The following is a 15,349-nucleotide window of genomic DNA, read 5'->3' on the forward strand; positions in this document are numbered from 1 at the left end:
GGATTTGGAGAAATGGTGCTAATGAATCCTGGGACACATTGTGACAGTGACTTACTACAGGTAAGTTCTAGAACACTGCTATTCTTGGCAGTATTGTACCATCTTTCAATGCCCTCTTTAACTTTAAGGTGAACAAATTCATTAATTCAATGATTTTTAAATTGAGTGTCAGTAAAAAAAAAAAGTGAAGACTATGTTCTCAAGCTAATGTAGTTTACTGTGTTGCTGTCCTCCCTTTTTATCCCAATTAAAAAGTTTGAGCTTATTTTTTGACAAAATATACCATATCATCATATAGAGTGCATGAATGATGATTTATCACGAACATCCAGCTCTTTAATGTTATTTTTTTCATCATAATGGATTGTATCTATTCTAGACTAAGTTGCTCTTTGAAATCCATGAAAAACGCAATCATGATTTAACTAAGACCCAATGATTTATATGGGAATGAAATCCCACTAATTTTGGAATATATCCAACTAAGTCATTCCCTCAGTAGAGCCATTGGAATGGGCACAACCAAGTCCATAGTTTCCCTGGGTCTGCTCTGAGTAAGACAGAATATAATCCTTATATTTATTTTGAAGCCACTGACTTCATTCTATGCCACCTTGGAATGTGCTTTACCCTGATAATAAGGGTAAACAAATATATTCTCTCCTTATATTTGAACTGACTCATTCAGTGGCCTTAGAATGCTGACTGCCTGTCGGTGATGGTGAATGGGAAACCATGGGAATGGAATTGAATATCCTGAAACGAGGCATAGCATGGCAAGTTAGAACACGGAACAGGAGAATTCCACACTGCAACATTTTGTTGTAGATATAAATGCCCTTCTCCTTGCCTAGGGGACAAGCTCAGGATGCCTGCACGTTCAATTGCTGATTTCAACTGCAGGTCTTTCATATTTAAACTAGGTTGTGACCTTCAGACCATTCACATTCCATAGCTTCATTCCTAGTGCGGGGAACAAAATTGACTAACCTAACTCAAAATACAGTGTGCAGTTACAATTGGAGCTCATGTACAAAATGTTCTTGATATTTCTCCTGCACTAAAACGTATGTCCTCCCGGTTAGATTTTAAAGTTGGTGTGACATTTGTTGGATAAAAAGACAATGTTGGATATAAAAGAAGGAAACCAAACAGTCATCACGGAATTCATCCTCTTGGGATTTGGGAATCTCCCTGAGCTGCAGCCTTTTCTTTTCTTGCTCTTCCTGATGGTTTATATTGCGACAACAGCTGGGAACTTGCTGATCTTTTTCCTGGTTTGGGCAGATCAGCACCTGCACACCCCCATGTACTTCTTCCTGGGGAATTTGTCCTGCCTGGAGACTTGCTATAGCTCAATCATCGTGCCCAAAATGTTGGCCGATTTACTAACTGGTGTCGGTTCTATTTCTGTTAGTGGATGCATAGCCCAGTTTTATTTCTTTGGCTGCTGTGTAGCGATAGAAACTTTTCTCTTGGCAGTAATGTCCTATGACCGCTACCTGGCAATATGCAGTCCTTTGCTCTATGCCACTATTATGCATAGAAAACTATGTTTTCAGCTCATGGCAGGAGCATGGGTAAATGGTTTGATGGCTAATAGCATTGTGCTGATTTTCATGGTTCAACTATCCTTCTGCGAACCCCGTGTCATAGATCATTACCTATGTGATTATTTCCCATTGGAAAAAAAGTCATGCAGTGACACAAGCATGATTGAATTCCTCGTCCTTTTCTTTAATTTCATTTTTGTCGTCATCCCGTTTCTATTGACTCTCACGTCTTACGCTTGCATCATCACCACCATCTTAAAGATCCCATCCACCACTGGAAGGAAAAAGGCCTTTTCAACCTGCTCCTCTCATTTAATTGTTGTCTGCCTATTTTATAGTGATTTAATCATTGTCTACATGCTGCCGGACACCCCGACCCTGAGAGACCTCAATAAAGTCTTCTCCATTTTCTATACAGTCTTGACTCCTTTGCTCAACCCTCTCATCTACAGCTTGAGAAACCAAGAAGTTCACAGAGCCCTAAGACGAGTTTGGAAGAAACTGACAATTTCTTTTTCCAATGAGTGATTTGAACTCTTCCATTTTCTTTATCAGGTAGTTCAAGCATCCATGTCTGCAAAACCCTGTGTCCACTGCGATCTTTCCTCTCACAGTGAATGGTAGGGGGATTATAATTAGAGGTGGTTTTTTAAAAATCCAGGATTAAACATAAATTCTGCCCGTGAATGAATTCAGGAATAGAATTGAGGTATGGTGATGGTCTCCAGGTTTGCCCAGGGTGGGGTGGCATAATTGGAAGCCCCAAGAAGGGAAGATTGGGCGGGCTGTGTACCACCATATTTTCTGGTCTACTTCATGTGCTGAATCAGTTAGATGCAGTTCTACTCAGAACAGAACCATTGAAATTCTTGGACCTCAGTTAGTCATATTCATAGCTTTCCATGGGTTTACTCTGAATAGAACTGATGGATACAAGCCAATAACATTTGTCTTAATCATTTCCCTCCAAGAACTGGCCTTCCATTTCTGCTGTTTCTTGAGCTCCTGTGTGACTTGGGGTAAATGGCACACTTAGATATGGGAAGTCACTAATCACAAGAAGAAAAAAGAGGCAGACTTCCAGGCACTTAGGAAAAGTGTAACAGTTCCCAATCAGGTATATAAATCACCCATGCAGTGTTTTTTCTTTGTGCTGTGAGGTCTCCCATTTTAAAGTTATCCACTGAACTTTAGGATTGAGTGGGAATTTAAATCCAGGTATCCTCAGCATAGCCTCATGCTCTAAACCCACTCCAATTGGAGCACTGTATTGGCTGGGGCTGATGGGAATTGCAGTCCAAATCCTCTTCATGGAGCCAGGTCAGGGAGGTCTGCTCTAACCACTCTACAACACTGGCTTTTCACCAAGGAAGTTTTAGAAGAAGTGCTGATGAGTCTCTGTAATATTCTCTGTCTTTTTAAAGGCATGGGTTTATATATTCTAATCTTCAAAATGTTCCCAAGTGGACAATGGAAAAACAAACAAACGCTCCTTGTAATTATCCATATTATGTGCTTTGTCGACCTTTCAAAATTGTACTTGCGTGCTGTGTTTGCAAAGGTTATGGTGATCTGATGTTTTGTTGATATTTTAACAAGAATATAAACCAATAAATGAAATTCTCTCCTCTTCCCAATAGCACTGGAGTCATGTCAGACATGGGAAATGGAACAGTTGTTTAGTTTTTTCTTGGTGTACTAATTCCACCAATCAAAGCATTGTGGTGAGCTTATGCCTACTGAGTTCTAGGGATCCGTTTTTGTACCGGATGATAGGGTGGGTCTGTCAGCTCAGGGGGTCCACTTTCTCTTCGCACCTTGGCCACATGCCAAAAACATTATCTGAGATGCTCTTTAATTTCCCATCTCCCAACTTACTGTTAGGCACAGAAGCGGGGATGGGGAAGAGGTGGAAGTAGGATCACACCTGTCCTGTGTCATGATCCTTAAAAGTGCTGTAATGCTGGGTGTGAATCTGGATTATAACTGTGGATCAATGAAGATGATGGACTTTTCAGAGCTAGCCGACCTGACTGGAAGAGTCCGCAACCAGAAGGAGGAGGTGTACCTGGAGGAATGGATGAAATTCAAAGACTATTTACTTAAATACGCTAAGCTAATTTTGTTGGAAAAACTTGCAAATATCAGATAGGCTTAGGATTTAAATGTGATGTTAGAGAATAATATGTTTAAAGTTAAAATGAAAAGAAAGAAAGATGTTAAGTGATTAAGTTAATTTTATGAGAAAATTGGTTTTGGAAAACTGTTACAATGATATACACTGAAACTTAGCCAGGGGGATTTGAGGAAATCACTTAACAATGTTACTAAGATTGGATCAAGTACAGTTAAGATCTATGTTTGTTTGTCTGTTTAAAATTTTTGGAAAATCAATAAAATTTTTGGAAATATATATATATATATATATATATATATATATATATATATATATATACACACACACACACACACATATACTGGATCAGGGCATCAGTGCAGTTGGAATTACCTGAATATGAAATATGCCCCCAATGGGCTGTTTTTTGGATAATTTTTTTTGGTCAAAATCTAGGTCCTTAAGAAATGTGTTTTAGTTTATTACAACTAATGCAATTGCATGCTTTCTTTATGTCAGGGCAGGGGTGGAAAACGTTATCTGCTTGATGGCCACTCTCTTTCTGAGTAAACTTCAGTCTGGGGAAGGGCAGTAGAAAAAGTGGGCCAAGCAATCAATACATTTTTTTTTACTTTCTGCAGTAGGTTAAATTTTACACACAGAACTCACTTTGCTTCATCCATGAACACAAAAGGGATTATCGGAGTTCAAGGACTTTTGGAACTCATGGGGAAGAGATCCCAACAGGAGGGGGAGCCAAAGCCAATGATGAGCAGAGCTAGTCAATTCTGCTTTGGTCCCCATCCGCCTCCATGTTATGTTCTACAACTGGCAAGACTGATAATCAGCAGAAGAAAGCTGCCATAAGCAGTACCTTCCCCTGGACTAGGTGCAAGAAGGCAGGCAGTTGGGAGCTGGTTGAGGGAAGAGTGAGGTTGGTGGGGCAGTGCCCCATTTGCTGCAATGGAGCAGCCTTCGTGGCAAGCATTCATCTTCAAAAACAGTCTTGTGATGAGTGCTACGCCATTCCTTCTATGTCCAGTGCTCAGGTGGTGAGTGTTGTTGCTAATGTAAGCAAATCAGCCATACACATATAGGAGGGAGGTATCAATGGACTCAGGGTAGGTTCAAAGTTTCCATAAGGATGATGATCTTTAGAGGGTTTTTAAAATACTTTTTTATTCTGTTTTACACTACACATTTAAATTCAAACAATGGACATGATAATCAACATTTAGGATCCCCTAAATCCTTGGACTTCCCTCCAGCCTTCCATGGTTTCCATTTCCATTCTTTTTCAACTGCATCATATATTTTCCCCATTTTTCTTAAAATCTTAGTTTATAGTACATTACAAGTGTTACTCAAATCCTGCCAAAGTTTTTAGTTGTTTACAGTATTTTCTTAGATAATTTGTAAATTTCTCCTATTCCTTATTAAAGTTTCTTTCTCCCTGGTTTCCAATTTTCCCAGTCATTTTCATCATTTTGGCATAGTTCATCATCTTCTTCAGTCATTCGTCTCTGGTTGGGACTTTATCTTCTTTCCATCTCAGCATGATAATCCTTTGGGGAAAACTTGGGGAGGGAATGAGTTGGCCCAGCTTATGAAACCCTTGATGAGGATGGCTTAATTACTCTATTACAGTGGTACCTCGGGTTACATACGCTTCAGGTTACAGACGCTTCAGGTAACAGACTCCGCTAACCCAGAAACAGTGCTTCAGGTTAAGAACTTTGCTTCAGGATGGGAACAGAAATTGTGCTCTAAATAAGAATGTTTTTAGCAGGTACTGAAAGGAGTACACAGAAAGCACCATCTTGATCTCAATAGACAGGGAGTTCTAAAGTAAGGGGCTGCCACACTAAACAATTGAGTTCATACAAATCAGAATGAGTATGATGTGGTGTAGCAGTTGTTGCTGTTTAGTCGTTTAGTCGTGTCCGACTTTTCATGACCCCATGGACCAGAGCACGCCAGGCACTCCTGTCTTCCACTGCCTCCCACAGTTTGGTCAAACTCATGCTGGTAGCTTCGAGAACAGTGTCCAACCATCTCGTCCTCTGTCGTCCCCTTGTGCCCTCAATCTTTCCCAACATCAGGGTCTTTTCCAGGGAGTCTTCTCATGAGGTGGCCAAAGTATTGGATCCTCAGCTTCAGGATTTGTTCTTCCAGTGAGCACTCAGGGATGATTTCCTTAAGACTGGATAGGTTTGACCTTCTTGCAGTCCATGGGACTCTCAAGAGTCTCCTCCAGCACCATAATACAAAAGCAGGTGTAGTAGTTCTGATACCACTAATAGAAGCAGGGTGGTGAGCTTATGCCTTCTGAGCTCTAGGAACCCGTTTTTGACCAGATGATAGGGTGGGTCTTTCAGCTCGGGGGGGGGGGTCTGCTTTCTCTTTGCACCTTGGCCACATGCCAAAAACATTATCTGAAATCCTCTTTAAATTCCCCTCTCCCAACTTACTGTTAGGCACAGAAGCGGGGATGGGGAAGAGGTAGAAGCAGGATTGCACCTGTCCTGTGTCATGATCCTTAATAATGCAGTAATGCTGGGTGTGAATCTGGATTATAACTGTGGAGCAGGGCATCAGTGCAGTTGGCATTACCTGAATATGAAATATGCCCCTTAATGGGCTGTCTTTGACCCAGGTAACAGACCTTGCTTTATACGTATCCTGGAAAGTACAAGCAAATATCTGGAACTCTTAATATTAAATTAAAGGTCAGCACCCTGATCCTGTGTTACTTTCCAACCAAGTTTAATCATCACTTCATGTAAAAAGGAATTGGATTTTGCTAGATGATGAAATGAGTGAGACACAGTGTAGTCATGGTGATATAAGATTTTAAGGAGAAATCTTAATTTTCAAACAGAAGGCACACATCTTCTATCCCTCATTCAAAGATCCACTTACAGCTAGATCTGGTATACTAACTCATTTTCACTTTCTGATTAGTATGTGTCTATGGAAAGTGGTTGTGTTCACAGTTCAAGCTTGGGTAATTAGGTCCACCTGTAACCTTGCTGTCTGAAGCAGCATCTGTATACTCTGTCTTTCATTTCATGTCATAAACCAATTCTTCTTTAATGCTCTTGTTTGTGAACATTTTTATTACGTATAGGGGTTAGCAGTAAAGATGCATTCATAACACATGCACGTTTGACTATGGAAAAGTTTCCAATCCTCTCAGGAATGTGCATAGAACACATGTAAGTGGTGGAGACACATATGGGTTCAGCTGTATACTTTGTAACAGTGTTTCTGTGGGGCTGGATCATCCCCTCAGTGTTTGTAGTCCAGGACTGCCTGTTACTAATATATAGACAAAGCAGTCCAAGTTAAATAGTTCCCAGTCTCTTTCTTTTTCAATGGGTGCAATGTTAGCAAGTGCCTAGCTCTCCCTCCGGAAGCAAATGGAAGTTGAAAATGTTTTGGCTTGACTAGTTCATGCCCCATGAACTTCAATGAGTTTCTTGCTGTACAGTTAATCACAGTAGCAAAGCAAAAGGAAAACAATATTATCTTGATGGCTCTGCCTGACCTTAAATTTTACAGCATGCTCAAAGTAGAATTAATTTTCTGGCAGTTTAAAGTAGTTGACATTCTTGCTGTGAACAAATGTCGAGGGAGATTACACATTCCTCCAGGATAAAAGGAGTAAATAACCCAAAGAGGAGTGCTAAGCACCCCTCTAGGATCAATGGCAAATAAGAGTGATGCCTTTGGGACATCATGATCTAGAAGTGTTCAGATTGATTCCCTGCATTGTTGTTAGTATCAGCCTGAAGACAGGTACTGGAGTTAAAGATGTCAAAGGATGTTTTGAACCTTCAGGCTCTGCTATTGCTGCTGAGAGAATTCCCAACACTGCTCATTCTACAGTAGACACATTTAAAGGTAAGGCAACCTTTCTCACATATTTACAGAATGGGAAAAGACAAGGTCCACATTTTATCACCACTGGATATTTTTGATATTGCTTATTGATGTTGCTTTTTGATATTTTGATATTGCTGTGCAAAATCAATTCAGCTTCAGAATTTAATAAAACCACTGAGATCTGCCCTGCAATACAATCTCAAAGTCTTGAGTAATCCTGTGGTGCTGGGTGATATGTGCCCCTCTTACTACCCCCCAAAAAAACCCCCCATCCTCCTCTGCTAGCGGAGGAACAAGAGAGAGAGAGAGAGAGAGAGAGAGAGAGAGAGAGAGAGGGAGAGGGAGAGAGGAGGAGAAGAAGCAGCAGGAGCAGCAGCAGCTGCTGCCAAGTGTGTGGCTAAAAATATCCAGTTACAAAATTCACATTGTGAAAGCCACACCTATACATTTTCTAGTTTCTTTCAAATACACTTTCAATTTAGTTCTACCCTTTTTCTCCTTTCTTTTTTTGTTTTCCAATGTCCAGATCTTATCTACATTGCGTGCTGGCAAGTGCAAAATGGAGCAATCGTAATGATTACAGAATTTAGGTGATAAATCTGGCTAGCAGAAAGTGAATGGTGTTCAAACACCTCACCATTGTAAAATTCACACTCCAAACCTAGAATTACATATTACATAGATTGCTTCAACACTGCCTTAAATTAAATCCTTCCATTCTTGTTTTCCAGTGTGCAAATCTTATCTACATGATCTCCTGGCAAGTGCAAAATGGGGCAAATCAAACCATGATCACAGAATTCATTCTCCTGGGGTTTGAGGGTGGTCAGAATCTGCAAACTGTTCTCCTGTTGCTGTTTTTGGCGATTTACATTGTGACCATCTCTGGGAACCTCATCATTGTTCTTCTTGTTGTGTCTGACCAGCACCTTCACACACCCATGTATTACTTCCTAGGGAACTTGTCTTGCTTGGAGACCTTCTACAGCTCCACCATTCTGCCCAGGATGCTCTATAGTCTCTTTACAGGGGACAGGTCCATTTCATTCACTGCTTGTGTCACACAGTTTTACATTTTTGGCATACTTGTTACTACAGAGTGCTTCCTCCTAGCCGCAATGTCCTTTGATCGTTACTTAGCCATATGCAAGCCATTGCATTATGCTATCCAAATGACAGACAGATTGTGTCTTCAACTGGCTGCTGGTTCCTGGGTGAGTGGGGGCTTAGCTGCCACCATAACCACATCTCTCATGTCCCAGTTAGTCTTTTGTGGCCCTAATGAGATTGACCACTTCTTTTGTGATATTGGCCCAGTCATTGACTTGTCATGCAGTAATACGCATACAATAGACACCTCAATTTTAATATTGTCATCGCTATGTGCCTTTCCTCCTTTCCTGTTGACCCTGGCATCCTATGTTTGCATCATCACCTCCATCCTGAAGATCTCTTCGCGTTCCAGCAGGCAGAAGGTTTTCTCTACTTGCTCCTCTCACCTGATAATGGTGACAGTTTTCTATGGGACACTGATTATAGTCTACATTGTACCAAAGACAAGCATCCTGAGAGACTTGAACAAAGTTTTTTCTCTCCTGTACACCATATTGACTCCCCTTCTCAACCCCATCATATATAGCTTAAGAAACAATGATGTCAAGGAGGCCCTTAAAAAGGGTTCTATGAAATTTGCAATTCATACAGGAATTTAGAAGATGGGCTGCAAATTTCACAGCACCATTTATTTATTGGTAATATTCCTCACATACTTCTCTGCTTAGATGCAGATCTCTGGAGCAGTTTCAGCAATAAGGCTCACTTAGTGGGTGTGGGGGGATTATGATGTAAAATATTTATTAAGCATTTCCATACCAGCCCATCATGGGTGGTATAAATAATAAAGATAATTCATGTGGTAAAATAGATTCTCCCACTAAAATCTCTGAAGCACTTTGGTCAAGAAAGCTGCTTACTTCTGCATCTTGACTGTCTGTTGGGACTGCTTAGAAAAATAATTTTGGATTATTTTTTTTAAAAAATGAAAATCTAGGTCCTTAAGAAATGTGTCTTAGTTTATTACAACTAATGCAATTGCATGTTTTCTTTATGTCAGGAGTGCGGAACATTTTCAGACTGATGGCCTCTTTCCTTCTGAGCAGAGTTCAGTCCGGGGAAAGGCAGTAGTAAAAATGGACCAAGCAATCAATACAATTTTTTACTTTCTGCAGTAGGTTAATTTCTACACACTGGAAGAGGAAGACAGTATAGAGTTACAACAGGGGTTTGCAGGAGGTTACAGCTCAAAGGTAGATGGGAAAGTTGAGAAATAATAGCTAACCGACATGTTGTCATTAGAAAGAATTCTAGACCCACCATCTTCCAGAACATGGCGAGCCTTAAAAGTAGGAGAGCAAAGAGGTCAAAGGCTTAGCGACACCTGTAAAGGAGGAGATAATGACGACAAACGAGGAAGTGGGAGAGACGGGGTGTGTGTGGAGATTCACTCAGAACAATGGCATTATCCCAGAGTCTGGGTTCTATAGCCTCTCTCTGTAGATTTTTTTTTTTAATAAAAAAGGACTGTAAGAAACTTTTCCTTGTCTTTATACTTTCCTGGGCAACTAGGATGACAGCATCCTGACAGGCACAGACCTCTTTTTGCTTCATCCATGAAAACAAAAGGAATTGTCAGAGTTCAAGGACACATTCCAGTCATCTGAAAACACTCACTGAGGTTTCTAAGCAGGGTCAGTGGGAGGAAGGAGGCCTGGAAAGAGATGTGTGCGGCCAATGAAGTGTTGTGGTGTTTGGGGAGTCCCAAGATCCAAACAGAGAAACTTGGAGGGACCCATTTGGCTCCTAGACATGAAATTCCCCAGCACTTTCCTACACTGTATGCTCTCATAATGTACATTGCGTGGCTTTCTTTCCCAGTTTCTTCCCAATGTGTTGACTTTCTTCCCAAACTACATGACAATACATTTAAAAACATTTATCTGAGCTTTAAAACAACCCCTCCCAAAACATTATAATAATTCTAATAGGTAGGAGCAGATAAGAAGAGGGATGAAGGAGGAATCAACCTTTCTCAAATTCAAAGCAAACACAGTTGATCCAAACAGGATGGATCACAATATGGAACAGATCAATGGGATATTCAGAATCTGTGGAATAGTGGATGACTTTACCAGGTGGCTCAGTGGTTTTCTCACTGCCTTCATCCTTAACCCCTTTCCCCTTTAACACTTTTAAATAAGAATGTCTATCTGTCTACAGATCTATCTGGGCAGCCATCATGTGGTGGTCCTTGCTGTCACACACTTACTCATAGAGCAATCACCCTGAGAGCGAGGAGATTTGATGACATTATGTCACTCTCAGGGGGAATTGTATGGGAAAAACATGGCTGCCTCATGTAAACAATGGTGGCAGATATATTTTTCTTAGTCCCATCCCCTCTGAAAACAGGGATGGACCAGACTTCAGGGGTCTATCCATTCCTAGGTAAGAAACAATAATAATAATGCCAAAAACATATTCCGCTCAGTATAAATATTAAGATCCCATACATGAATATTTCTAACTAAAACCATTTTATGTATTTGGATATCCAGTCAAATCTTGTTTAGGGATGGAGGTGAAACACTATTGTGTGGCCCATTTACACAGTTTAATAGGAATAATATATTCCATTTGCCACTTGCTATACTTTCCCCCAAAATACATTTCCCCCCATTTCTGAAAGGGAGACAAAAGGTACAAGTGGAAGTGGCAGTAGTTGGTTGCGGGTCTAGTGGTGTAAACTCCAGTGTGAGATGCTTCTACTCAAGGAGCACTGTGCTCCAATTGGGGCCTCTGTATTAAGCTGGGGACACACCCATCTCTGAGGGATCCTTTTTGCAATATTCTCCCCAGTTCATACATTATAATCTCTGTATAAATCAGACATTTTGAACTACCAGAATTAATTGCTTGGACATTTTAAGCCCAGCCCTCAGAAGTACTAGGCTTTGGGCAATGTAGAAATCCCATGGAACGGTAAATAACCTAGGTATCTCTCTTGGGTTTAGGAGGCTGGTTGCATCATTCATATAGTTCAGAAAGCCAGCAAATTAGCAGCCACTCTCCCAGGATCATTTCCTTTAAGTGCTTATGAGAAGCTGTTTTACGAACACGCATTCACCATAGGTGAGAATATGTCAGTTTCTTTATAAAGGTTTTGGAGAAATGGTGCTAATGAATCCTGGGACATCTGTGATTGTGACAGTGACTTACTACAGGTAAGTTCTAGAACACTGCTATTCTTGGCAGCATTGTACCATCTTTCAAGGCCCCCTTTGACTTTAAGGCAAACAAACTCATTAATTCAATGATTTTTAAATTGACTGTCAGTAAAAAAAAAAAAAAGTGCAGTCTATGCTCTCAAGCTAATGTAGTTTACTGTGTTGCTCTCCTCCCTTTTTATCCCAATGAAAGAGGTTGAGATTATTTTTTGACAAAATATGCCACATCATCATATAGAGAGCATGAATGATGAAGATTTATCATGAACATTCAGCTCTTAAATGCAGTCATGATTTAACTAAGACCCAATGATTTATATGGGAATGAAGTCCCACTAATATTGAAATATATCCCACTAAGTCATTCCCTCATTAGAGCCATTGGAATGGGCGCAACCAAGTCCATGGTTTCCCTGGGTCTGCTCTGAGTAAGACAGAATATAATCCTTAAATTTAGATTCAAGCCACTGATTTTATCCTATGCCACCTTATAATGTACTTTAACCTGATAATAAGGCTGAACCATTTGAAAACAAAGATAAGCTCTCCTTATATTTGACCAGACTCATTCAGCGGCCTTAGAATGCTGACTGCCTGTCGGTGATGGTGAATGGGAAACCATGGGGATGGAATTGAGTATCCTGAAACGAGGCATGGCATGGCAAGTTAGAACATGAAACAGGAGAATTCCGCACTACAACATTTTGTTGTAGATATAAATGCCCTTCTCCTTGCCTAGGGGACAAGCTCAGGATGCCTGCACTTTCAATTGCTGATTTCAACTGCAGGGCTTTCATATTTAAACTAAGTTGTGACTTTCAGACCAATCACATTCCATAGCTTCATTCCTAGTGTGGGGAACAAAATTGACTAACCTAACTCAAAATACAGTGTGCAGTTACAACTGGAGCTCATGTACAAAATGTTATTGATATTTCTCCTACACTAAAATGTATGTCCTCCCGGTTAGATTTTAAAGTTGGTGTGACATTTGTTGGATAAAAAGACAATGTTGGATATAAAAGAAGGAAACCAAACAGTCATCACAGAATTCATCCTCTTGGGATTTGGGAATCACCCTGAGCTGCAGCCTTTTCTTTTCTTGTTCTTCCTGATGGTTTATATTGTGACAATAGCTGGGAACTTGCTGATCTTTTTTCTAGTTTGGGCAGATCAGCACCTGCACACCCCCATGTGTGCTCAATCAACGTGCCCAAAATGTTGGCTGATTTGCTAAATGGCGTCGGTTCCATTTCTATTAGTGGATGCATAAAAGGTAAAGGGACTCCTGACCATTAGGTCTAGTCGTGACTGACTCTGGGGTTGCAGCGCTCATCTCGCTTTATTGGCCGAGGGAACCGGCATACAGCTTCGTTCCGGGTCATGTGGCCAACATGACTAAGCCGCTTCTGGTGAACCAGAGCAGTGCACGGAAATGCCATTTACCTTCCCGCCGGAGCGGTACCCATTTATCTACTTGCACTTTTGGCGTGCTTTCGAACTGCTAGGTTGGCAGGAGCAGGGACCGAGTAACAGGAGCTCACCCCGTCACAGGGATTCGAACCACCGACCTTCTGATCGGCAAGCCCAGGAGGCTCTGTGCTTTAACCCACAGCGCCACCCGTGTCCCTTCCAGTGGATGCATAGCCCAGTTTTATTTCTTTGGCTGCTGTGTAGCGATAGAAACTTTTCTTTTGACAGCAATGTCTTATGACCGCTTCCTGGCAATATGCAGCCCTTTGGTCTATGCCACTATTATGCATAGAAAACTTTTGTCTTAATCATTTCACTCCAAGAACTGGCCTTCCATTTCTGCTGTTTCTTGAGCTCCTGTGTGACTTGGGGTAAGTGGCACACTGAGATAACAGCGTATTGGAAGTCACTAGTCACAAGAAGAAAAAAGAGGCAGACTTCCAGGCACTTAGGAAAAGTGTAACAGTTCCCAATCAGGTATACAAATCACCCATGCAGTGTTTTTTCTTTGTGCTGGGAGGTCTCCCATTTTAAAGTTATCCACTGAACTTTAGGATTGAGTGGGAATTTAAATCCAGGTATCCTCAGCATAGCCTCATGCTCTAAACCCACTCCAATTGGAGCACTGTGTTGGCTAGGGCTTATGGGAATTGCAGTCCAAATCCTCTTCATGGAACCAGGTCAGGGAGGTCTGCTCTAACCACTCTACAACACTGGCTTTTCACCAAGGAAGTTTTAGAAGAAGTGCTGATGAGTCTCTGTAATATTCTCTGTCTTTTTAAAGGCATGGGTTTATATATTCTAATCTTCAAAATGTCCCCAAGTGGACAATGGAAAAACAAACAAACGCTCCTTGTAATTATCCATATCATGTGCTTTGTCAACCTTTCAAAATTGTACTTGAATGCTGTGTTTGCAAAGGTCATGATCTGATGTTTTGTTGATATTTTAACAAGAATATAAACCAATAAATGAAATTCTCTCCTCTTCCCAATAGCACTGGAGTCATATCAGACATGGGAAATGGAACAGTTGTTAAGGATTTTATCCTACTGGGATTCTCGAGTGTCTCACATAGCCGGATCCTTCTCTTCATACTCTTTCTGTCCATCTATGTGGTTACACTATCAGGGAACAGCCTCATCATTGGTGTCACTAGCATTGACTCCCGGTTGGCCACACCCATGTACTATTTCCTGCGGAACCTTGCAGCCATTGACATTTGCTACATCTCCAGCACGGTTCCACAGCTGCTAGTCCATTTCTTGAGCCAAACCCAGTCAATCTCGCTTCTGGCCTGTGCTACCCAGAACTACGCCTTTTTTGCCTTTGGTGTGACTGAATGCTTTCTTCTGGCTGTCATGGCCTATGACCGCTATGTAGCTATCTGCAACCCCCTAAACTACATGCTGGTGATGGGGCAGGGAGCATGTGCTAAGATGGCGGCTGCTTCATGGGTCTGTGGTTTCCTCCAATCAGTGGTCCTCACAGTGTATACCTTTCATGTGCCCTTCTGCAAGTCCAACCGTATTGACCATTTCTTCTGTGAGGCCCCTCAGGTGCTCAAGTTGTCCTGTTCTGACACTTATATGAATGAAATGGTCATCTTTGCTGTGGCTGTAATGGTCCTCATTATCCCCCTCTCCCTAGTCTTTGTGTCCTACACCCGCATTGTGGGAACCATTTTGCGCATGAGCTCAGCAGCTGGGCGCCTGAAGACGTTCTCCACCTGTGCTTCACACCTCATAGTTGTCTCCCTTTTTTATGGGGCAGCCATTTTCATGTACATGAGGCCCAAATCCACCCACTCAGCCAATCAGGACAAGATGATCTCCCTGTTCTACTCTGTCATTACTCCTATGCTCAACCCCATTATCTACAGCCTCAGGAACAAGGAAGTGAAGGGGGCAGTGATGAGAATCCTGAGGAAAACACTGGATTCTTAGGCTGCATCACTGAAACAATAAATTGATTCTGTCAATACTCAGATATTGTCTCCCTCTAGTGATAGCACCGATTCTGGGTTTTAGGGGACC

General features: G+C 41.4%; 3 protein-coding genes across 3 annotated transcripts; all 3 read left to right on the forward strand.

The window, feature by feature from the left end:
• Positions 1–1,124: 1,124 nt before the first annotated feature.
• Positions 1,125–2,081, forward strand: LOC128400321 (olfactory receptor 8G1-like). Its single transcript, XM_053362474.1, has one exon. The coding sequence runs from the start codon at positions 1,125–1,127 to the stop codon at positions 2,079–2,081; it is 957 nt and encodes a 318-aa protein (XP_053218449.1).
• A 6,225-nt stretch (positions 2,082–8,306) lies between these two features.
• On the forward strand, positions 8,307–9,269 carry LOC128400322 (olfactory receptor 6B1-like). Its single transcript, XM_053362475.1, has one exon. The coding sequence runs from the start codon at positions 8,307–8,309 to the stop codon at positions 9,267–9,269; it is 963 nt and encodes a 320-aa protein (XP_053218450.1).
• A 5,057-nt stretch (positions 9,270–14,326) lies between these two features.
• On the forward strand, positions 14,327–15,259 carry LOC128399560 (olfactory receptor 2D3-like). The gene has a single exon (XM_053361136.1). It carries the CDS (start codon positions 14,330–14,332, stop codon positions 15,257–15,259), a length of 930 nt encoding a protein of 309 aa, XP_053217111.1. The 5' UTR covers positions 14,327–14,329.
• The last annotated feature ends 90 nt before the right edge of the window (positions 15,260–15,349 follow it).

Source organism: Podarcis raffonei, chromosome 13 (genome assembly GCF_027172205.1).
Source record: "Podarcis raffonei isolate rPodRaf1 chromosome 13, rPodRaf1.pri, whole genome shotgun sequence".
In the NCBI taxonomy this organism is placed as follows: domain Eukaryota; kingdom Metazoa; phylum Chordata; class Lepidosauria; order Squamata; family Lacertidae; genus Podarcis; species Podarcis raffonei.

What these genes read in the sequence shown, in the direction of transcription:
- LOC128400321 (XM_053362474.1), top strand. Translation starts at nt 1,125, where the DNA reads ATGTTGGATATAAAAGAAGGAAACCAAACAGTCATCACGGAATTCATC.
- LOC128400322 (XM_053362475.1), top strand. Translation starts at nt 8,307, where the DNA reads ATGATCTCCTGGCAAGTGCAAAATGGGGCAAATCAAACCATGATCACA.
- LOC128399560 (XM_053361136.1), top strand. Translation starts at nt 14,330, where the DNA reads ATGGGAAATGGAACAGTTGTTAAGGATTTTATCCTACTGGGATTCTCG.